Source organism: Macrosteles quadrilineatus, unplaced genomic scaffold (genome assembly GCF_028750875.1).
Source record: "Macrosteles quadrilineatus isolate MER2022 unplaced genomic scaffold, UCM_ALF_1.0 Scaffold_4__1_contigs__length_99947679, whole genome shotgun sequence".
In the NCBI taxonomy this organism is placed as follows: Eukaryota; Metazoa; Arthropoda; class Insecta; order Hemiptera; family Cicadellidae; genus Macrosteles; species Macrosteles quadrilineatus.
This window is the reverse complement of record NW_026542597.1, coordinates 93,399,209-93,425,920: the sequence shown is the minus strand read 5'-3', so window position 1 is coordinate 93,425,920 and position 26,712 is coordinate 93,399,209. Positions and strand designations below refer to the sequence as shown.

The window sequence follows — 26,712 nt, the reverse complement described above, 5'->3', positions numbered from 1 at the left end:
TCCTTGGCCTCCTCACTGCAATACCATTGATACCCATACATAGTGCGTGAAACAATCCTTGGCCTCCTCCTGCAATACCACTGATACATATACATAGTACATGAAACAATCCTTGGCCTCCTCACTGCAATACCATTGATACCCATACATAGTGCATGAAACAATCATTGGCCTCCTCCTGCAATACCACTGATAGATATACATAGTGCATGAAACAATCCTTGGCCTCCTCCTGCAATACCATTAAAACCCATACATAGTGCATGAAACAATCCTTGGCCTCCTCACTGCAATACCATTGATACCCATACATAGTGCGTGAAACAATCCTTGGCCTCCTCCTGCAATACCACTGATACATATACATAGTGCATGAAACAATCCTTGGCCTCCTCCTGCAATACCACTGATACATATACATAGTGCATGAAACAATCCTTGGCCTCCTCACTGCAATACCATTGATTCCCATACATAGTGCATGAAATAATCCTTGGCCTCCTCCTGCAATACCATTGATACCCATACATAGTGCATGAAACAATCCTTGGCCTCCTCACTGCAATGTCACTAATAAACATACATAGTACATAAAACAATCCTTGGCGTCCTCCTGCAATACCACTGATACACATACATAGTGCATGAAACAATCCTTGGGCTCCTCACTGCAATACCACTGATACACATACATAGTGCATGAAACAATCCTTGGCCTACTCCTGCAATACCACTGATACATATACATAGTGCATGAAACAATCCTTGGCCTCCTCCTGCAATACCACTGATACACATACATAGTGCATAAAACAATCCTTGGCCTCCTCCTGCAATACCACTGATACACATACATAGTGCATGAAACAATCCTTGGCCTCCTCGCTGCAATAACACTGATACACATACATAGTGCATGAAACAATCCTTGACCACCCTGCTATATACCTGAAACACATATGAATTGTTCTCTCTAATAACCATCCTTGTCGAGTAAAAGCGTGTGAAGATTTAAGGGTTAGTAATTATCCTACGGTAGTAAAACGACTTTATATTGATTTTGAATCGTAGAAACACATCTAAGTTCAATAACTGGGAAAATACTGGTACAATATCATAATCTTCGAACAAAAGATACCATCCCATATTACAAAGGGTTTTAATAGGTATTCGTATCTGTTAGGGATTATATTTGGCTGAATATACCTCAGACATTATCATGTTATTCAATAGAAACCTATTAATACACATAGGCTCTGTAATCACCTCACAAAGGAAGATTGTTCTTTACTTATTATGTTTCGGAAACATATAAAAAGAAAATCTTTAACATCACAATAATTTTCGGATAAAATAATACGCTTTACACTAAGTTTTATCAAACACGAAACAGCAAGGATTTGTGTAGTTTAGTTTCACACTCCTCAATAGTTTATATTTTTCTTTTACCTGTTTCGAGGTATCCAGTGCGGAACTTGTCCATGGTGGCTGGCACTGCTACAGGCCAAGACAGCTGTAGCCCATGGCACAGCACGTGGACCCCTAACGACACCAACACCACGACCCAGCCCCAGCCTCCCTCGGGGTAGTAGTGTCTTTGGAGGGTAGTTTTGGCGGGTCTTTTGGCACCGTTCCCGCCATTTCCCGCACTACACTTTGGACACTGGTACTTTGGCTTCTCGTATTTCACCTTGGGTTCGCGAACCACTGACCCGTGCCAGGTGCAGCTCCGGGTCAACATCATGGTTTTAGAACTCGGCGCAAAAATTATCTATTCATATTTTAACAACTTGAAGACTTTTATTCAATAAATATTTCTGAACACAGATATCTGTAAGTGAAAGTAAAAGTTCATACAAAGTGCTGACGGGTAGAGTCAGTGAAGAGCCAGCGATGGCCCGCACGTAACTGAGTTGACTGAGGTGTGGGACGCGCCTACCTCAATGAGACAACTCTTGATGCGCACGCAACCCAGCAATCTCATCACCTCTGTCTATTGTCCACAATAGAGATAGTGATCTCATGATGAGACGCCTGTACGACTGATTAGGGTCGATGTTTTAGTGGAATAGATACGGTTATGGTAAAGTGAATAGTCGATAATAACGTAGTATTTCCTTGTAATTTATTGTCGTCCCTATTTGTTTAGGATATAATCAGAGACGTTTTTTTTTCAACTTTATTAAGCATATAGTACCAAGTAACAGCCACAGTTAAATAAAGTATGTTTAGCTAATTTGGTGGTGCCTATTTGTTACAATTTAATCGGAAAACTAAAACGGAAACAGTTTACAATAACAACGTTCCTGCCGTTATTAAGCCAAATGAATCATTGGAAGTTTAGAGGATGTAATATGAGGGTGAAATAACAATTACTAAGTGTCTGACCTTTGGCTTTATAGTCCTATGACTGATCAAGGATTTGATCACCACTTCGGTATCGAATCGGTTACTAACAAATGCACTCGTTCTGGGTAAGCAGTTTTTGGATTTGAAATTAAATTTATATTAACGAAGGCTCGTCAATTGTTTGGTTACCTTGTTAAATATGAATGATGTATATTTATGAAAGCCACATGTCTCGTATCATTAAGGAATCAGTTTGACGACAACACTATTTTCAAAACCTGTCAAAACGTTAGTTTTTCTTTCAAAGTCCTATTAAGTATTTATAATTATTTTATGATAACTATATCATATACGAATTCAAATTATTATTTCATGATCTACAGAAAATGTGAACCAGCTAAATCAAAGCCTAAATTGTTCACTGTATTTTTATTTCCTGCATTCTGACTAATTACTTTTGGGTTAAATATTACAATTCCATTTGAAAAAGAAATCCCTTGAGACTATACAAACTACGACTTGTTTAAATAAGCTTTAACAACTTTACAATTAGTTGTTCCATTATAAGTTCATTCTGGTTAATAAGGTTTAGAAGTTGTAAATCAATAGATGTAAAATACTGTGATGATTATTGCTCTAGGAAGTATATAGAATGTCGAATATTGAACGCAAATCAGGCAAATTAAGATTCAACTTGGTACTGACCATCCCTAAAGCCATTGGAGCCTCTATTGCGCTAGTTCCGATATCAACTACAAATGTTAATCTAGGACTGTGCAATTGTAGGGTATCTACCCGCAGAACTTCATGTTAAAAGTTTGATCGGGAATATTGCTTTACAAACTTTAACCAAGTTAAACTAGGATATTATACTGCTAAAACAAAATATAAAGTATTCCTTGCAAAAAACATTAAATAAAGGCACTAAACCACACATGATAATTCCTGTTATGTCACAGACATTTTTGTGTTAATTTAAAACGTTTTTCTACATTTTTCTCTAAATTTATCCTCATCAGTTTTTAACAGTATTTTAATGTTAGGTAATCACTATAAGATATTAATTAGTAGGTGATACAATGATTATGAATACGAATACATGCATACCGATACATCTACTTTAAAAAAACTACTTCCTTCCATCAAATAAGACATTCTGCACAAATCTATAATGTTTAAAGACCACATTACATACACTTGGATTGTATTAGCTGTATTCGTGCAAAATTTGTTACAGTTACAGTAACTATGGTTCAAGTTTGAAATAATTTAATGATTACCGACAAAATATATCTCTCAGCACTAGAATAGTATGTTTAAGATAAGATATATTTAGTTAACTCTGAACATAATCAGTAGTAAATCGTTTATCATGTAATGTTAGCAACGGTTTACAAAGAAAACGTAGAGTGAGATAATGTTAAATAAAATAATAATAACAATTGACAAAGTTAAGACCAATATTGACCTCTGTTTAAATTCGTGATATAAATGGTTGCAACCAAAATTAGAGGAGCCGGAAAGTGTCATATTCGTATCAGTTAGGAAGCCGTAACGCCAACAGGATGGAATTAACAGTTGGTCCCTGGAGTTAGGTAAACTTTGTGTGCATGCATAAGCGATACACATGATATCCATGTACATTATATCCATTCGTCACGAACTACATTCTAGCCTTTCAAAGGAATATCATATCATGACGTCATTTATAAAATGATGATATAAAGTTAAAAATAAAACAAGGCCACCATACGGTTATAATTTAATACGAACTCTAATTTTTTTTTAACACTCATATTATTTTTACATTTATAGTACGAAAAAAGACGGTAAACATCTATAATATATGTTAAAAATATTTTCGCATTCAACCAGCCACATCTGTCTTTAACAGGCCCTATCAGAGACACACATGTAATTAAATAATGTTTTTGTAGGCATTTTTTAGTTTTGTTGTAAATTTCTAAAGAAAAATGACAATTTTTAAACATTTGAATTAAATCCTCATACGTAAACACGTTTACCTAGTGTTACTTGTGTCATTATTAATTCCGACTTTATGCGTTTCTATGTTTTTGACACGTATAATTAAGTATAAAGTTCTCTATTAGCTACCACTTAAGCACGTATTTCAAGTGTTATTTAGTATTTACATTTACAGGAGTCACCTTGTATACTTTAACTCTATACAAATCTTTTAAGATTCTACACTACATGATGGAGGCAAGAATTTGTATCACTAACAAAAAACTAATATCCAAAAAAGTGGCGTAGTGTAGTAATATATATGGGGTGCTTGAATGCATGAATGCTTGAATGCTTGGTGCTACAAGAAAGTTATATCTAAATGAAAACAGTTTTAGGAGAGATGTTTATGTTGAAAAACAAATTCAAATCAACGAACGAGTAACCGAGATGAAATGAAGTGCAGAAGTGACGCCTCAGGATATTAGTTCTCGACCTCGTCTGTGGTGATTGAATAACTGCATCCTAACTGCATCGGTAAACATCCACTGATTTTATCTTTGCGGTCAAATTATGTTTTCAAAGTACTAACGCCGATTTTCTAAAAATACATTAGCCTAAGTATTTACTGCAAAGCACATGATAGTTTAAACATATTTAATATGTAAGGCTTTTTTGTCTGATCTCGTTGAGCTTGTGAATGCCCTCATAGGAAAGTAGGGAGTTACACCTCAATAACTTTTTTTCATGCTTTCCAGGATTATGTATCCGTTTTCCACAACAATTCTTTTTAATTAACTACTGTCGATTTATTAACATTTATTACAGGTGATTTCAACGAACACTTGGATTTCAGTTAATAATTGTGAACTTTGATTTACTCAGAGAGAAAGATCTTTTTGCTTTTACAGGAACATTTCTGTAAAAGCAGTATAAACTATTTCAAACATAGTATTGCATATAAAGGTGTTTTTTTGTCCATTGCAGGTTTTGATTGAATAGTGTATAGTACGTATCGTTTGGTTTATTTTACTCCCTTACAATGATTTGATTCAAATTCGTAAAAACTACTTACTTTTTTGAAGTCATGCATCAGTGGAGTGGAAAACTATGTTTTTTACACCACTGTCAACCTTAAAACTGAAATTAATTAAACAGATGCGGCTGGGTAACTTGACTTCGATTACAGCTGTTTTTATAAACAGTAAACAGTAGCTCTAAAACAGTAAAGTAATAAAAGGGAAAGAAGGTAAAGTATTCGCAGTTATCATAAGATATAGGACAGAAAAAGTGGTGGAAAGGGTTCTCTTGGGAAACTCGATCGTTTGTAGATTAAATCAGAGGTTTGATCAGTTTGTATCGAACTTTGAAAGGCAATTAGTCTTATCCTTTAGGCTTTTGATTACATTTTAAGCCCGAAACGTAAAAGGTAAATTAAGTCACCATTTTATTTTCGTTTCAAAGTTTTATGGTTTGGCGTTCTCAATGCAATACGTATTTCATTAATAAGTCATTTCAACTATGTTGATAGGTGTAAGCTGTCAAAAAGACAATGAATAATATTCTCTTGTTATACTTAACGTTAAGTTGCATTGCGCAAGAGTTAATTAGGCTTACTTTACATGCGGTCAGAAACCCAATGAATATAAGCAGCTTGTTAGCTTATATAAAATGTATATCCTTAACAAGCTGTTCAAAGACGTGACATTGAGGAATATTTCTCATAAAACGACAGCCAAATAAAGTTTTCTTGATATATAAGATAAATGCAATTAAACATGGTCTATTAAAGAGAAAATCACTTGTCGGTTTTCTATATACGCATCACCATTGGTGTGTGAATCTTGTAAAACAGAATACAAGATAAAAATCCTTTTGAAAAATAGTCATGTACCAAGCAAACTTTCATTTATTAAGTAATTCCTAAATAATAAATTTAGAGACAACTTAAAGGGATTAAAATATAAAAATCTTAAGTAATATTTTGGATCTTGAAATATAGCTGCATTGTGACAAATTAAATCATTTCAAGGTTATGTCACAATATGTAGCAATATTAATCATGGACGATTTAAAATTACACACTGAGAAGACCAACACATTGGCAATCGTTGATGTTCCGGTGGATTACTCCTACAATCCTACACTACTACCTTGATTAACGGAGCATGGGTTGTGTTTAACAATGTGTTATCCTCCAATCCTTAACAGGCAAGACACGTACAAGCTCTAAGTAGTAGAGCCCCATCTTGGCAACTTCATTACACTTAACTCACCTCTAAAATAATCCTTCTTGAACTACTAAAGCATTATGAACAAGTCAATTGTAGAAACTCTTAAGATGAGAATTTTAATACCCAGTTTACTTCCAATTGTTTCATTCCTGTAATAACCAATAGGTAGTAAACACAGTTGTAAAAACCTAAAAATTTATTATATAAATATTTTTAGAAGCATGTTTTATCTTATCGTAGCATTTGTTAAAAGCTATGTTTATTTGGAGTAAATTAAATATAAGTCAAATATAGTGTTTAACGACGCATGTAACATTTACCCTACGATGCACAAAAACCATTACACGTTTTGTTAAATAAAACAAATAATCTCATCCAAACATTCATTTGCAAAACGCTTCCAGACATTTGTTTAAATTTCAGGTAACAAATCAAACATTCTTTTTACGTAACTTACTAAAGTAAAACAGAATTACTAACCGAAACTTTTCTGTGTTATTTTGAAAATATTATTTAAATGTTATTATTGTCTTTTGCTCTAATCTTAGATTGACTTACAAATGGAATAATTACTTCCCGTATCAATATCAATGTTGTTTGATCAATGTTTGTATCAAACCTGCTACCCAATTAGGAAGGAAGTTAATGAGAATATTAGGGGTTTGTTCCTAACAGCTTGTGGTAAGATTAAATATGATTTTAGTGCGTATACAAATTTATAAAGTTAAAGTTTCTTTATTAACTGAATTACTGGATTATTTACATTATTGACGTAAAACATTTTCCATTTTATTACAAAGATATTACAGCTTTTTAATAAAATATGTAACCATTTTATTCATATACTTTTCACACTTTCATTGCTTAACGAAATGTATAGTTTAAGCATTAAGAATATATAAATAAACATTTTTAAACTGTAAATGTGATTCTTTCAGGCATAAAAAGTTGCATTGTCTATCAGAGCGGACTTCCAATCTTCCTAGCAACTAGAGCGTAAGGACAGAATATCTTGAAATAGAGTTTCTGATCATCAACAGGATGGGAAGGCTATTTAAAGTTGTATGTATAAAACAATCAGATTTTTAAATATGCCAATGATGGAATTTGCTATAACAATGAATCCAAAAATCACTAAGTGGGATAAAAATTATGGCTAAAGTTAGGAAAAAGTTGGATAATAAATGTATTCACTGATATAGTACAAAAGAAATTTAGATCATATAGAGTTAGCCTTTTTAATGTTATGCCTATTTTTACAGTTATGGTAACTTTTACATTGTTTATATGTACAATAAGAATCGGTTGACGCCCAAGACTCTAAATCCACCCCTCTTAAAATACATTGTTGATTAAATTTCATTTACCTAATGTTGATTTTTTACTATGGATACGATCCTATTAAAGACGATCTTATAGAAAGCATGCATTACATGCTACTCAAAATAATAATCTCTCGTTATTAACTATGTTTAAAAACCTTTCGTAAATAAAAAGGTAACGTAATTTAATTCTACATTTGTATAGCTCATAACTAACTAAATTAATGGTTCTTAACAGTCATAAATATTTCACATAACCAGTATTAAAAGTATATCCAAAATGAAGAGCTAATCTAAAATGTAATCCTGGTAAGTCTAAAATCTAGTATGTGAAAACGGGGACTGGCTGATCCTGTTGCATAATACATGATATTGCTGATGCACTTTTGGAGAGACGGTTTGTAACACTTGTCCAAATATCTGATAAGTTTAAACTTTAAACCTAATCAAACTTTAAATAAGCATTTTTACCTAACTATGTAAGGTTAAAAACATAAATCGTAACAGATTTGTTCGCCTTTCATGCAATTTTACGAATTCACTGTTTGAAAAGCCAACAGATATGTATACATGAATTGCTATTTATTATAAATCATAGGTTACATAAGTGAACATCTAAAACCAGATTTTAAAATACATTATTACACCACTTTGCTTTTAACAGTGTGAAATGAACTTTAAAAGGTAAATGCTTATTTGCACTGTTTATACGACTATAAATGTTTTTTATTGCAATATGCTTGAAAATCTTGATTGATTCTAACATCACTTAATTGTTAACGCAAGTTTCAATTTCAAGGCAAAGGTGAGGTAAAAATAATTGTTTAAGTTTACGTACCACAAGTAAGTAGGTTTGGGTTAATAGCGTTTCCAGTCGTCAACACTTTTTAACTCCTTATCACAGAAAGTACGTATAAGAAGAAACAATCACCGACATAAATTAGGATTCACGGTTAAACCTCACGCCAAGGGTGTGGTCGTGACGTGTTCAACAGAAAACAGCTGATTGTGAGTAGAATCCAACTAAACTTGAGGCAAATTAATACAGAGTAGATGGAAAAAGTACACTTTTTTCATAATCAGTTTGTATAAAATGTTTTTGTATGCAAAGGAAAAACATTTGACACCATGATATACGCAACATATTTTGTAACGAATACTCGATAGATTTCATGTATACTTATTTCGATTAATCTGTTTTTATCATCATAGATTCTTAAGTTCATTGATCAAAATATAATAGCGAAAGGCCAAAATTAGAACTTAATTAAAAGTTAAGGGTTTTTTTTACTTCGTGTTTAAAAATAGGTGCGAATAAGTAAAAAGAGATTTGCAATATGCTAATAATTTGTATTAAAACTAATAATGCCTGTTAAATATTTTATACTTTATTTTCAAATAAAATATGCTTCTTTACTAAATTCTAGTATGTTTGACCAGGTCTACTTGTAAATACAAAATGTCCAAAAGACTGAGAACTTTAGATAACAGGTGTCCTGAATAAATATTGAAAATCCTGACGACTAAAGAAGTCTAGTCCCTAAGAGATGTTAGCAATTTCCTTTGTTATCTTAACTATTCTAAGTCTTAGTCTTATCTACACTTGCACTGTATTCCCAGCTTACTTTCAATGTATATTTTGTCTTCAATACATAAAACCTCAATGAAAGTCTAGTGAATATTAAATGTTAATATGAAGCAATTAACACCACTGCTTGAAATTTGTTCATAGTACATTACTTTTATTTTGAGTTTTATGAATTTATTTACACGATTTCACGATTATTCTCACACTAAATTATTCTTAAATAAATAGATTTGTCTGAAATGCAAACGAGTTTTCAGTTCAAGACACATAAATTACACTGTGTTGTAATTAAACTTAAAACGCTATAAATTATATAACATTTTCTTTTCATCTGATGGTCAATAAAAAATCTAAGAATTTCTTTGCCTGAATTATTCTTGATAAAATCAAAATACAATGCATCGAATAAACCATGCCAAAGCTTTTAAAGAACTTAGGATCTTTGGGTAGGGTTCCAGTGTTTATTTACTCAAATCTTAATAGAGGTTTTCTAATTAGACAGCAACTATAAATTGTTATTTAATTATAGCCCAATGATCTGTCTTAATCACGTGCCTTTTTTTTAATAAACGTAAACCTTTCAAAAGTACACACTATGAATTAAATTGCTTACACAAATTGACGCTTTGCTTTTAATAAATAAACACTATAATATTATTGAAATAGAATTTTTTTGTGAAATATTAACAGCTGGGCATATTCCATCCATTAATCGGTGAATCGTTGAGGTATTGTGGGCTGCAGCTGAATATTGAGGAATCGACATTACTCAAAATGTATGTTTTTACAGTTAAATACCGTTTTATGCATAAGACTATTCAGACTGTGGTATACTGTAGTAGGAACTAAAAAAGAAGAAAAAAAATAAAGAAAAATCTCTAATTACGTACGAATTGAAAATAGAGAATATCACAAGCTTGTTCCTTTTGAGATATCTGCAAAAATATGCGTCTAATAACACTTATAACAATATATAAGTGATCGATTTCGATTGGACACTCCAATCATCATTTCACCCAATAGGTGTTAATAGATTTGCCTTTTGGGTCTGATGATGATTGGAGTGTCCAATCGAAATCGATCACCACTAACCATCTTTTATGTGTACTTACCATCTTGCGAGTCAACAGTATAAGTGTAAATATATCGTTATAAGTGTTATTAGACGTATATATTTTTGTTTTTTCATGTAATTCAATAACACGTACGATGTTATAGAGAAGAAGTTATTTTAATATACTAAAAAAATGACAAACAACGCAATTTATTAGTTTTATTTCTTTATATCGTACAATACACCTTTTGATGTGCATTAACGTAATAGAACAACTCGTTCAGTAATTATAAGTGCATTTAGTAAATCTGACATCAATTTACAGAGATGCCTTCCCTGGTATACCACTCACTCCCTCCCTGATATTATCTCTGTCTCACTTGCACTAATTATTCAGATTACAATCTGTTCCATCCTGCTCACCGTCACTGATTACTGATTACTCATGTCGCATGTAGTTATGATTAATGATCCTTGGGGGATTTTATTACATAGTTGGAACAAAATGGTGTATGGAAGGGTGGAAAAATGTGTATCAATTTTGTCAATTTTTTAAAAACTAGGAATTAAAGTTATTGAATATTATTTTTAATTTTTGTAGCTTTTATAGTTTAATTCTACATCATCCAAATAATTTACAGCTCAACACTAAGTAATTTATATAAGAGAAAAATGGATGTGATATAAATTTACTACCGATGTAAACACATTATCATTCTACGTGGAAATAAGTAGAAATTATTTCCGCCTGAATTTTAAATCTCATTTAAAGAGTGTAGTTCTTATCCTTTCCTAAAAAAAAGAGTCTTACTTTGGTGATCAAAAACAATATGTATACGAATTTGATAGCCAAGGATTACTAATCAAACTGGAATCATGATGTTGTGATGTTATAGAATAGTTTTGGTTGCTACATTTTAATTCCTAGATAAGATATTCTACATTTACTCAGACACAAGGACAAGTGTGATCTATCCATCAGCTGATCCTCCTACATTATACATGATATCGCTTACGTTCCTTGCGTGATGTACATTATTTAGATGTCAGTCTTTCAAATACAACTCGATACATCTTTTTTGTTTTAGATATACGCTTGTTTGCTGTAGTATCAGGTCTTTCCAATTTTCTTCATGGATAAAAAAAATCGAAGAATATTAGAATTATTGAACATCGTATGAGTTTGAAAATGGAAGCTATTTAACAAATATTGTATAGGTTTTTACTTCTAACCTTTATAAGGTATCTAAATACTTATAAAACGTTATTAGATACACATCCTTTAATCAATTAGAATGCTCCTTGTTATGTTTCGTGCTTCTTAAATTAGGTTTATGGGTATCTGGCGCATCAAAGGACTCGTATCCAATGTTAATTGATTTTTAAATAAAGCGCATTGAAACTGACACACAAAAACAGCAGAAAAAAATCGAACTTGAATTATAACAAAAAGTATAAACAACTATTATAAAATGTAAAAGTCAAATGTAGTTAATTTTCTTGTCCCTTATACGTATTTTATAATGTTACTGTTGACCTTAATTATTGTAATAGAAGAAACCAATGGATATCACAAATTGTGGATTCCTTTTAACAATTAATCGTCAGTCAAGAGACAGTTAATTCTTGTCTAATTGTGGCAGTAAATCTTGTTGCGGCTCAAGCTGCCATTGTCTGACATGTCCTGAATTACAAGCAAAGACAATAAACACCTCGGTATATCAATTCAGGAATGTTTTATTAAACATATTTTTGTACAAAAATATTCTATCTTTCTCATGTTAGAAAAAGGCGTTTGCTTAAAAGATGTAAAAAGCTAATGTGATTGTTATGATTATACGTAAACTTTTATACTAAATCCTCTAAAACAGTTTTTAAATATGCAATTATCTATTTTTGTTTACCGGACATCAAATCAGAGAAATTCCTACCTAAAAAGCAATAATTGTGTGAATAAGGTAGAGACATATCTAGAGATAGAGACAATCTACAAAATATTGAAGCTTGTAACATTCCCTTATCATGGTTTCTACGATGCAAAACCCTACAAAATTTTAAAATTTAATTTGTCATTCACTGCTCTATTTTTAATGCTTATTAATTCAATATATTTACTAGAAAATGTGTATTTACTAAGGATTTTCTTGTGCTAAAAGATCAAACACATTGTAGGGATGAGAGCCAACAAATAGCAATAAAGGGGTTAAGCCACTCTTGCTTGGGGCCTATTGCTCTGCCTGACCTGAACGACAACTAGCTTTCATTTTCAGGATATGATAGATCTATTGTTGAAGCCAAACATAGCTGTAACAGTATCAAATAATCAATTCAATAAAATATCTGTTTATGGCTCCATTACATCGTATTTTTGTACAGGTATGAACAGTTCATACCTATATTTAGTTACTATAAATGGTAATCTTAACGTCGTCTATAATTCAACAATGTAATAATGGGTCGTTTCATACGATTTGTAAAATAATATTGTATTTTAAAACGGTGCGATAAAACATTGTGGAATGTTTTTGACTAGTGTGACTAGTATCTAAATAGGTAGTGTTTAGTTCACATGCAGTTGTAGTAGCAAAGGCTATCCAGTACGTCTAGACAACGACAGATGTAATTATAATGTAGTTAAATGAACGTTAATGAAATATCTCTTTTAACTAAAAAAAAAAAAACAAAAAACATTATACTCTCTGTTTTACGATGAGCCATATCTATCTTTTATCAATGGTGATTTGAATAGCATTTGTCATTCATTTTATATATTAAATTTTAAGAAACATTTAATAATTTGTACTACATTCGGAATTACAACTACTAAGAAATTCCTCTTGGAAATGTCGTAACTAGCATTAAGACTTAAACGTGTTTCTACTCGCCTTGAAGCCCCATATATTTATAGAAAGAGTCGGAAAACGAGTTCACAATACAGTACTTACTATATAATCAATTAGAAGATTCAAACCAAAAATATAACTACAAAATGTATATAGTTTGACTATACTATATTGATTTCCGGTCAATAGTTAAACGCACAAAAATTGTATGATATCGATGCTCCATGCTATTTAAATTGCTGCTTACAATTAGAAGACTGAGAGCTTTTTCGTGGTAAATACTTGTAGAGCTTTGTTAATAATTACCGTTATGTTTTCCTAAAATTGGTTGGTAACTACCGATTTCACAGGAAATACACACAGGTTAGTAGGAAAAGCAATAAATACTTTCGCAAATATTAGATTTTTTATATATAAAAAGAAACTATGTTATTGACTTATATATTGGCAAGTATTATAATACAGCACAAAGCATGTATTAAGCGCTGTAGTGTTATGGTACTTCAATTTAACCATTAGTTTATCCTGTTACAAACAGCCAGGACTGTCACTTGCTAGAACCACACATTCTACAATGTATTGCCATACATTGTTCTGAACAACTGTCATTGTTGATGTGGCACCGTTCACGATGTTATAGAATTTATAACGTTTGTCACTTGTATATTGCAAAGCTGAAAATGTTGTCCTTAAGTTTATTTTAGAACAATCGATCAATGTACGTAGTCTTCCCTTATTTGTTTAATTGTTTGAGTTAATCTTACTTGATGAGTTAAAGTATACGGGTATAGTATTATTTAGTTTCAATTAAATAAAACAAGTAAACCTTCTATACTGAAAAACTGTATAATGTTTGAGAAAAAACCGCAATAGTTGTATCGCTTAAGTTAGTTGCCAACGAGTTTTTTTTATTGTTAAGACGGTTTTATTATTTACAGGAAAAGCTCAAATATCCAGATAGTTTTTAATATCAAAAGCTGTTCCCAACAATGCATCAAATTAATGTCGTAACAAGATGAGTAGTTTCATAGAGATTTATGTAATATTTCTTGTAAAGTTTTAAAAGAGTTAAAAACTGGATGTAGTCCTATCTACATCAGCAAAGCAATACATGCTTTTTTAACCACCTCATATACACTTTAGGAAATAAATTACATTTAAACTACTAAAACACTGAATTCCGTTGAATCGCAATTTATTTAAAAATGCAAAGTACACCCCACCGATAACAATACATTTATTTAATTTTAGACTTTACTTTTCATACGATAGGGTTAAAATAAAGTTAACCTGGACCAATATTCTATATTATATATATTAATCTAAATATATTCAACAAATCACAAATACAAATTTAGTAACGCCAAATCAAATGAATGTTGACATTCTGGCTGGTATCAAAACATATTTTACATAGGATAATTATAAGTTTTGAAATGTTAATGAGTTTTCAGCCCCAAGAATATAAATTACCGCAGTGTTACAATTTAACTTAAGAGCTATAAATATTGCGTAATTTTCTTGCCGTCGTTGCTGTTCGAAATCGTTAATCATTGAATTAGTAATTTTAATTGATTGTGTTGTTTGTATCATACATATAATGTTTTGAAGCTCAAATATACATTATTATTTGTCGTATTGGTAGAATGCGATACAACAATTTAAAAATAAGAGTAGTAATGACTCAAGAAACTAAGGTAAATCATAATTTATTTTCCAAAGATTCAATGATAATAACTATTATTACTGTATTTTAAAATAATAATCTTTTGGTAACACTTTAATTGTTTATATGGTTTTAAATAAATGCATGAACGAATATACGCACTGACATATAATTTAGCCCAATTAACATTTATCCAATGCGGAACCAATGCCGCATCGTTGACTGTTTTTGTCAACTTGTATTGTCCACATAATGTGAGATTATCGTCAGATATATTTGTATACAGCTGTTTACACAGTTTTACAATACAACTAATTTACATATTTAGACTTTTATACATTTGCTTCACAACATAGTTACGAATGACAAATGAAAACTACAAAAACAATTTATTTTGATTAGAGAAGAATGTCATAGATTTTCAGCACTAAATGTGTTTAGGATATGAAACAAATACTGAATATGAATATTTTTATAGCAGATATATTTGGTTTATTTTACGATTATGTCATGCATCACAGTGTATATATTTGTATAGTAACCCCTTTTAATGATTATTAGTTATATTAAATATGAGATCAAATTATATTACTGGGTACGATCCCTCGGATAACCTTCCTTCGTCTCATTTCATCACATTTGGCTCACTTCCACTAATTATTCAGATTACAATCAGGTTCATCCTGCTCCGTGCTCGCCACCGCTGATTTCTCGCAGATGTTATTTATATTGATGAATCTCCGATTTTTGTTTTTAAACCTTTTTAGATAGAACATGGTATTTATATAATTGGAAATTGTATATGAATCAGAAGCAAAGGGGTACGGTTATATATATCTTAGAAAAAACTGTATGAACTAATAACTGAATCGAAAATTAAATAGTAGGAAATATAGTCAGTGTCATTAGAGGGTCATTTGGAAACTTCTGTAATTAATATAATGCTATATTTTACAGTACTAGATAAGAATTCCTAGATCAACAGACACAAGGACAAGTGTGATCTATCCACCAGCTGATCCTCCTACATTATACATGATATCGCTTACGTTTCTTGCGTGATGTACATTTATATATCGGGCTTTCAAACTGAACACGATACATTTTTGTATAAACCTGTCGGATATACAAAACAAATATCATTATATATTCTATTTTCTCTTATACGCCTTTGCATTTTTACGTTTGATGTAGGGAAACCGTCCAAACAACTGTCTAAAGTCTAATGTTTAAGTTTTTATTTTATTTTATAGTATGATCCCAATTAATTACAAATATTGGTATCTGGATCTGTTAAAGTATCATATAGGTAAGTTTGGTAATGCTTAAGTATTTCAGTTCAAATTCTGCAGTTACAACAATATTTTATACAGTAAACAATAATTTTTCAATGTACAAAAATAACAATCAAATTACACACGAAATGTGGATTTGTTGAAACAATTAATCGTCAGTCAAGAGACAGTTAATTCCTGTCTAATTGTGACAGTAAATCTTGTTGCGGCTCAAGCTGCAATGGTCTGACATGTCCTGAATTACAAGCAAAGACAAATAAACACCTTGGTCAATAGATTATGCTGAGTTTTATTTATTTACAGAGTTAAAACATGGTTTATTTCAGCTTAGCTACATCAAATGTGTGAGTTTTAAAAATGGGAAAAAATCTGTAATTCTGTAGAGCTTAGGAAAATATTTCTGATAATTTATTGGAAAATAAAATAAGTGTGATGATTAAGAGCTAGTCATAAGGACTTTAACCCTTAAAGTATGGTTATTCTTTTTTTCGAGTGAATTATGTACATCTTTGTTTTCAATAATTGTCATATTTACGTCATACATGACAACTTTTTCACCAAGGTTTGAAAATTACTTCTTTAAGTAGTGCCACATAGTGCTAATAAAACAAACACATTGTAGGGATGAGAGCCAACAAATAGCAATAAAGGGGTTAAGCCACTCTTGCTTGGGGCCTATTGCTCTGCGTGACCTGAACAACAACTAGCATTCATCGACGGAATATGAAAGATATAACGTTATGTCAAAACATAGTAGTTATATGTTAAAAGTATGACGCGGTAAAATGATTAACATGATTTCTAACTGTTGTATAAATTATAAATTATTGTAGTCATAAACAAGCGTGGTACTGAATAGACCCTTTAGTGGTAAAATACAACAATTTTGTACAGATGAATCATGTACATTTAACTATGTAAAATACAAAATAACTTATTTTCACCAACATTTTTTTATTGTTAATACTTCATTTCAATTTTTTTTTGCCATTATAATTTAACTTTTACCATTCAACAAGTAACCGCACTGTACAGATATAAAATAGATACCGTATGACAGACAATTTCATCATAAGTAGGATATGTAAAAATGCCTTTAATATAGTGTCTGTACCATCCCTGTAGAATATCTGTGCCTTTTGAGTGTTTTCTAATACCTTAACTTTGTAAATCTAAATCATACAAAAAATAAGCTTTCAATTTTTTTATCATAAATTCGTTGCTGGTAATAACTGATTTTAGACTCTAGACCCATTGCACATTGTGGGTTCAAATAAGAAATCGTACTCCCAACCTGTAAGGAACTTCTAGAGAAGCTCACATAAGTGTGTCCTTCACTGAGTACCTTCATTTCAGATAGGAATTGCTCTTTTAAGTACTTGGGCTCATGGAAAGACTCTTTCTGTCAGAAGGAAAATAGGGAGCGGACTAGTAGCTTCACGGAAGGGGGCCGATAAAACTGTTTTAAAGATAAAAGTGAATTCCTGAGTTTTTTATCCGATGAAAATGTCTGACCAGGTACTCAATTACTGATTAGGGAAGTAGTTAGTAGAAAATTAATATATACTAAAATCATTTGTCTTTAAGTATTACATATAATGTATTGTGATTTTGTACTCAATTTTGAAAGCAAATAAAACATTATGAGGCCCGATTGGTAAAAATATACATTAACACCGGTGCACTAAACATTAGCATAGTCTCTAAAGACTTTTCAGTTACATGCAGTAGTAGAAGCCAAAGTTGGCCAGTCTGGGTTGATAACGACAGTTGTAATGACAATGGGGCTGAAAGAATGTTGATTAAATTACTCTTTGATGTATCAACAACTTTTCTCTCTGTTATTACGGAAGTTTACATATTTTATTCTTCAATAAAAAGTTTACTTTTTAATAAAGTTGTGTGTCTTTGTTTATGTATAAACACAGTTCAAAGAGTTTCATTATGTGGTACAAAGGCCTAAATTGTAACAGAATTAAAAAAATATATATTCTTTTGCACCTAAACCCAACTCAACCATATAAGTAATCGATTTTGAAAAGCGGCTAAAACTAATGCGTTTAATTTTCGTAAACCTATTCTAATATCGTTACTGGATTTTTGAGACACATTTAACTTAAGTTAGTAAATGATTTAAGGAAAGGTTGAAAGATTTATAATTTGAAGCATAATATGAAGCCGTGTCTTCACGTATAGGTTGCGTCTGTGACTCTGCACTATTGAGGCAAATAATTATCTTTATAAATTAAAACATCGCAAATTATTAATATACAAGTACATACTATACAGTATGGTTAATAGTTACGTTAAGAATGTTTATGGATTGTAAAGCTTGGACCATAGGACATAGAAATCATTAGTCAATTTAATATTAAATATATTTTCTTAGTTATTAGTTTTTCATCAGAAATAGTGTCGTTTAATTACATGTTGAGCTTTACTCACCCCTATCCTATTCCTAACTAACCTTTTAGTCCTCATATGTTTATGGATTTTACTAAAAACACAAATTGGGTTTCCTTAATTGATAACTGCTAACACTGAATTGGTTTAGACCCTTTTAAAATCGACCTACCATCAACTACCGTGTTGATGGTTTTACAGGATACTTTTATCATATAGTACAGTAGAACTATTTGACGAATACGACAAATAACAAATAATCTCACGCCTAAAGCATTAATTCTAACCTAAAATCTCATTTATTTCTCTTGGTTGGGTTAGAGAAACAATGATTAGAAGAAAGGAAAAGAGGAAACAGTGGAAGTTGAAACCTGAACTTTGCAAATTAATATTCACCAGCCTCAACATCTGCGCTGGTTTCCTGTAATTATTCAACCAAAGTGATGGGTACTTACATTGATACCAACAGCAAAGCGTTGAGAGAGATTTTCCTTCTGTTTTACAAAGCCAATAGCAGTTTTCTAACACAACTTTGATGAATAGTTTAAAGAAATAAAAGTATCCTACGAATTCCCTCTAGTATGTTATTAACATTTGACAGCAATTTCAAACTCAGTATTTAGTGGGCGGTAAATAAGTAAACAAAGACAAACTCGTAAACAATCATAACCATTTCAATTTTTACAACAAGAAAATACACTAACTTCACGAAAATACTAAATAGTGTTGTATCCAAAATGGTTTGTCGCAATTTTGTCACATGAAAGGATTAAAATACTCTTATTTTGAGTTATGTAGGAACTTATTGTAAAATTAACCTGTTTTTTTTTTTAGAGAAAAGTCAAGGTTTGAACGTTTAAACATTCATTCAAACTCCATCCATGGAATATTTTGCCACTGAAAGATTACGCTGCAAAACTTCACAATTAGCGCCAAGCTTTCAGTGGTTACTTTAAGGATCCACAACGAAAACTTTACGTAACCATCCAGGCTCGAGTATCTATAGCTGTAAGACTTCAAGCTGCCAGATTATGGCATAGTTTTATTTGGGGATTATGTAACAAAACATAATTTGATTTTTTTACCAGTTCTAGCATTATAGTATAGGTCTGCTAGCATTAATGTTGTCTGGCCATACAGTATTTATCCGTAAAAATGTTCGTTTATGTTAGGTTAGTTTTCGTTGTTTATTCGGAGCATATTTATGTGTTTTGACAGCTTTAGTACGACTTCCTAGGAGCGATAACCACGTCTAGTGCTTGACAATGACACACAGGTCGCCGTTCCGATGACCTACGTTGGCAGTACGATATTTAACCTCTGGAGTAGTTACTTTATTTATTCAATGTCTTCTAGCAATAAATAATTAGAGGTTTATATTCAATTTGATACACAATTTTCCTATCATTGAAACTAGTTTGTGTAACACAACCACTTGGTTTATGAATGAAAATAATGAACGTGAAGTAGCATTGGTCTAGAATTTAACATGTAATGTAACCATTAGTTTGTCCTGTTACAAACAGCCAGGACGTCTGTCACTAGCTAGAACCGCACATTCCACAATGTATTGCCATACACAATGTAACTGTCATTGTTGACATTGCGTTGTTCACAATGTTATAGAGTTAACTGCTTTTGTCAGAGGTTTATTACAATCATTTTAGTGGAACAGTGTCTTGTTAAGTACCTTGCGTTGATTTTCATGTTAAGTTATTTTTTTTAGTTATAGTTAATTTTCTTATTTAGAGGTATAAATAATTTTATTAGCTAAATTAATTTAGCTGTGCAATTTAAGGTAAGCATGTCCAAAACGACGCAACAGTTTTGGTTTTTAAGATTTTTTTACTTTGGTACATATATTTACTATGGAGAGTCAACATAGCATCTTAACACTTATAGAGTACATTATTTATCAAGGTAAAAACATTCTATTGAAGTACTAATGCACCGAATACAACGTCTTATGATATACAATCGTATAGCGACAAGTGAAAAGTTCATATTCCAGTGTTAATGTATATATGAGTCAGTGTACATATGGGAATGTATGCACAAGTGTAACATATTATCACATGACTCGAATACAACCTGCTCACGAATACAGTGATGGTTTTCACACCATCGAATCATCATGAACTTCAGTTTCTTGTTGTGTGTTTGTGTTTTACATCAAATAGTGCCTTCACACAGTGACCTCACATTGACCTACGAGCTATTCAAATCTTTACTCTACAGAGTTTATCTCGCCGAACCAAACGGCAGAGATGAAGTATTTATGAAGGTGATGTGGAAAAGAATATCGTCTGTGGTTCCTTCTTCGGCGATTTTGCCCGGAATAGAGGACGTTCGTGAAAAAGGCTATGCTTGTTTGACCGAGACCAACATGTGGTTTATGTTGGGGAGAAATATTCAATGGTCTTCGTCGCCTTCAGTTCACAACAATAAGAGACTAATCTACGCTGCTGTTCCGTTCAAATTCACAAAACCTCTAAAATTCGAGTTTGCACTGTGGGACTCTGATTTTGTGCTTCAAAAAACACCTGTGATGCACAATTTTGAAGGTAAGAACATTGTGAAACTAGAGTTGGAAATTCCAGATTTCAATCAAGAAGAAAACCAGATAGGGCCACAGTGTTTGGTTTATGTTGATAGCCTTCAGGTGTCTAAATTAGGCAAGGAAGTGACACTTACTAAACATTTAACGGATGACCAAGTAAAGGCAATTTCCACGTATTATACAGGATTATCAGACGATGCGTTCAGGAAAATGTTCACCGTGAGCTTGGTGAATGCATTATACTCTCAACTACAGAAGACAACGTGGATTTGTGCCTCGGAGAAGTTCACTAATGCGTACGAAAAAGTTAAACAAGAATTTCAGTACACAGAACTATTTGGTGAGTTTTGTGGTGCTTAACTCTGCGATAAAAGAAGACAACAAACCTTACCCCCAATGAATATTATATGACACATAGACTTTGTTTCCATGACCTTAGATTTTAGAAGAATTTTGCTAAGCCTTACCGTTCTGTATTTTTACTTACGCAAATTTACCGTAAATTGTAATTTTGTTAAGGGATTCCACATTTGTAAAAAGGAACGTATAACTTCTGAAGAATATGCATTAAACTTTGTTTACATATCTTAAATGTTATTGTACACCTGAGTATCTATGACAACACGCCCGTTGTAAGCATTGAATGTTAAAAATGAAGCATATTTACAAGTGAAAACATTAAATGTATCACCTTTGTAAGAACCAATGATTAATATCCAAACCAAAGAAATTTGTTGTGTCAAATTAAATAAGTTTAATTGTATCCCTAACACGTTAAGAATTTTAAGGTAAAATAAATTAAATTAAAATCACTAAGCGTTTGATTTAAATAATACAGTTCAATTTGCAGAAGTGAAGTAACAGTGTTGATTGAATTGGGTTCTTTTATTTGCGAATCCAAATGTAACACCATGTTTGAAGTTAAAAGTATTAATTGTTACATCAGGCTAGAGGTATAATATGCACTAAAGTGATTGTTCATCTAAAACTGTTTCTTGAGTTCTTAATCTTTAAAATTGATTTCCTTGAGTTTTAGCCTCTGGATTATATTTGATTAGTTGTTCAGTACTTAGTATAGTCGATAATATCCATGACAGGTTTGTTGACTGCATAAGTACATGTATGAACACCAGAAATAAAATTTAGCTTCAGATTTACTGTAGTGAATACTAAAATGTACTCAGTAAAAAAAGTAATAACATAATTAGAATAAAGTCCTCGATACAGTACTCTTTCACTTTTAAGTTTGTTTAACTAACTAAAAACTATAAAAACTGTGTTATATGTAACTTGTTTGAATCTTGAATAATTGTTTATGGCAAAACATCATAATTGATGTTGTGTTATTTTCCTACATTGCCAAAATGTATTCTTACTTTTTTCTAACTTCTTGACTAAAACCATCGTGTGGTGTTTATTTATTTTTTTTTTTTTTTGCTGTAATGTTATTACATTTCGAAACAAACGTGTTTATAAATTTAACCTAATTATGGACCCTCGTACATCACATTTTACTCACTGTAGGAGTGTTCTATCGCATGTTTATGAAATCGCAATACAGATTAAACAATGATTTATTTCAAGCCGATTCTCATTTAAAGGTCTTACACTGAGATAACCTCAATTCGCTTGATAAAGCAACCACACATTCCGTATCCATTCCCTTACAAGTTAACAGTACACCGTATTTTTCAAGTGACAAGTTAAGGTTTTTGAGGATGTTTATAGACTCTATAATAGACCCTAGTTTCTGGACGAACCCTCATGTCATTGGAATCCTAGGAGGAATCTTTTTCTACTACTTCTCAGTGTGGTTGACTAATTTAAGTTTACGAAACTATGCATATAAATTTAAAGACATTGAAAGGATTGAAGAGGAAAATAGGAAAAAGTTTATAGAAGACGCTCTAGCTGGACGAATTTAACGGGCATGTAAAGACTTACTTAAGTTATATTTTGTTAATAATAATTTAAAAACAGATTGAGCTTCATAATTTTCAAACTTCCCTATTTAACTTGGCAATTATTTTCATAGACTTTCTATTCAAAATCAAGAATTATATTTTACAGCCTAAATATTACCATTCAACTCATAGTTGAACGTATGTCAATTGTAAATAAAACAATAAAACTTAATTTTAAAACGTGAATTAAAAACTATTCTATAAAAAAAAAACTCATAACTAATTTTAGTTACGTCCTTATTACTATGTTTTCTTGCTGGTTTTGAATAATGTATCAGACAATCTTATTAATCCTCTAAGGTATGTGTGTTGGTTTAAGTAATACATTTCAGTAATAAGATGGTATACAGTCGTTTAATTGTGTAAAAGATTACAGCCCACCGCAGACAACCTGCAAATCAAGAGCATTTCTAATTGCATAGTTTGGTGTTTAATTAAATATTTCAAAAAAATATCTGATTAATCTTCATTTTAAATAACATTATGTTTAACGAGTAATTAGGTGTGTTGCTACAGGAGAGGTAGTAAAGTGTGTTAATTACTTAGTCTGGAATAAATAAATTTACCAAATTTATCAAAATATATCTATAAACCGGTAAATAACACTTTTACTCATTTTCCATGGCTAACATTAATAATCTATTGAAACTAATTAATTTATTAATTTGTTTATTCTTATTTACTGTGTCTTGGCCCTCTGGGAGTGTCAAAACGAAAAAAATAATACTGTCCCGGGTCTAGGTGTTCCTGCGATAATATTTTTCCCCATTTGGGGAATTAGGTAAACAGGGGAAAATCAATAGTTTCTTAAGTGTCCGATAATAATAATAACACGGGGTTTTTGAATCCATAAGAAGATGTGAAAGAAGTGCTGAACATAATAATTCAAGCGGGATAAGTTGATTGCTGCCATTAAAATTAATATTCTTGGAATTGCTGAGCCTCAGATAAATCGTAATCTCTTCTTTCATTTTGCTTCAAATACCAAAGTGTTTTCTTTGCGGTTTCACATTAATATAATTGTTCATTATAATGATTCGGAATATTAATCAATTCTATTCGACTAAAACTCTCTTCTATGTTTACCACGAATCTGCCATTGTATAATTCGTTTGAAGCTATTTTAACACACGTAATACTTTTACTGACTTGGCCATAACATGAGGGTTGAAACATTATACTATATGGATGGTTAAAAAAGGTTGTTTAGCTTTAAACTTTCATTTACAATATTTTTTTATCAAATTAAAAGTGTAACAAGAGATTCTACCCGCGAATTCACGGGTGTACAGAAGCCACCATTAAATTAATTTAATCAAATGCAGAATGTTACAAAATTGGAACACGAACCTTTTGTGTTTAAGTAAGTAAAATATATTTGATATATTAATCTTAATTTAATCATTTAGAATGAAAAACACTATTTACATAAAATACAAGTATAAAATGTCTTGAATGGGCAGCCACAGATCAACCTGATATTAATGACCAGCCTATAAATGACAACACAGATAAGAGTGATACATTGTGTCTCGCCCAATACAAGACCCAAGATTTTGATAAGCGATTTCTTATAATTAATTTTATGATCTTATGAAATAAAAAAAAAACCTTAAAAAGTATTAAATAATAATCTGTCATTCAAAACCTACTAAAAATAATATATTTTATTTGTATGACAGTAAGTATAAGGGCAGACAAATCAACAGTTGCATAATCTAACTGCATCCATTCAACTACCGAGCAATTGTGGCATAGTTGTTGCTAACAGTTTGGGCAACATTAAGCACATTAGTGTTGGCTAGGTTGAGGTTTAACATACATTTACAAACATACATTCGCTTCATCATCTAAACTAAGTGGGTCAACTTTGATAAGTATTGTTACACCTTTCATTTAATTGTTTAGTTTAATGATGAATAAATTGTTTATTGATAAATGCTAGATCAATAATTGTAGATTATTACAATATAAATAACCACTTTATGGATTATTGTACCATGGTACTTTTGGATTATTGTATTAGTTATCGCTTTATTGTTATTACTTATAGAGATCACGAGTAAGATCTTTTTAAGTCAGTTCAATTGCATACATTTACCTGTATATTTATTTTGGATAATTAATCTAAAACCTTCAATAACGCAACGTTTGGCAAGACAAGCTAATTAAATAGCATTTTGAATCCCTGTGAGACTATATTAGTAGTAAAATTTGTACGGATTTTTTTTTCAAGGCCAGTGGCATTTCACGAGAGAGTCACGAGCGAATAAATGTTTTTTTAGTGGATGTGCCGGGGATTGAACCCGTCCCTCCCTACCTAAGTCCGAGACGCTAACCACTAGGCTAGCAACACAACCAACTTGATTGCCCTTGAACCAACTTGATTAGCCCCTTTTTGGTAGTATTAGTATATTCATATTCAAGTGTGTTCTCCTTACGATTTTTTAAGTAGTTCTCAAGTACACTCTCACCAGATTTTTTGTAAGTTCTTTATAAAGCTATTTTCCCTAAAACCGGGCCATTATAGTTTTTAATAACTTAAAATGAATAGTCACAATCTAAAATAAAATCACAAAACTACTTCAAAATCATAAATGAAACATAGTCCAATAAAATATGTGTTTGTTAGGTGTAAATACAGTTGTCAAATTAAAAAAATATTGTTCTTTTTTACCTTTTACACCTCTTAGTAATAAACACATACATATTATTAGGTTAATTCGTTAAAATATGATTGTCTATATCAATATTTTACAATAGTAATTTGTAAGAGTTTACAAATATTTCTACCAAAGAAGATGGAGACAAAGGTGATCTATTATTCTATCAGGAGGTAATGAATTCCTGATGTACTCACTCCGAGATGCATTTTGTATTCGTTTAGTTCTCTTCTTTTACTGTCATTTGACAAAGCAACTTTTCTAAATAGAAGCTCGTTTTGAATGCAAACAAAAAGAGATTTATGTTTGATTTGTATTTAACTAATTAATGACGATTTAAATATTTTATATGTGACCTGTTCTTGCTTTAAATAGCATTATAAGCATTTTTCCTTTCCAATCAGAAATTGGAAAACAGCTACTTTGCTTAAAACACTCACAATTGTAATAGCGGTAAAGCATTACCCCATATGTGGGACTTGATCATGGATAAGCTATCGTCATCATAATAAGCTCATATAAAATGCTTTAATTATGATACAAAACGATTAAATTTGGTCGAAAAATGTATGTTTATAAGAGAATGCACGCACCAGTTTTGTTTGCAGTTATTTGTATTTAGTAAGAAAGTAAGAAGGTCAATTAGGTTAAGGTTACATGTCAGACGTTTATTACTTTTTCTAAATAAATAAAGACTTCTCTATTCATATTTGTGAGAAAGATGCATTAGTAGCCTAACATAACTCAAAGTATTTATCTACCTGGTATCTTTTGTAATAATGTTAGTCAAACTTAAGCTTTGAAAC

At 31.3% G+C, this 26,712-nt stretch overlaps 1 protein-coding gene across 2 annotated transcripts in view; it reads right to left on the bottom strand.

The window, feature by feature from the left end:
- Positions 1 to 26,712, bottom strand: part of LOC128993433 (monocarboxylate transporter 2-like) — a 534,836-nt gene that overhangs the window by 440,432 nt on the left and 67,692 nt on the right. Inside the window, exon 1 of one of the 2 annotated variants that reach the window (XM_054417326.1) lies at positions 1,450 to 1,498. The exons of the other annotated variant lie outside the window; for it this stretch is intronic. Coding sequence (XP_054273301.1) covers positions 1,450 to 1,483 — 34 coding nt within the window. The 5' untranslated portion in view covers positions 1,484 to 1,498. Of the gene's footprint in view, positions 1 to 1,449; positions 1,499 to 26,712 lie in introns of those variants that run through there. 2 annotated transcript variants of the gene reach the window in all.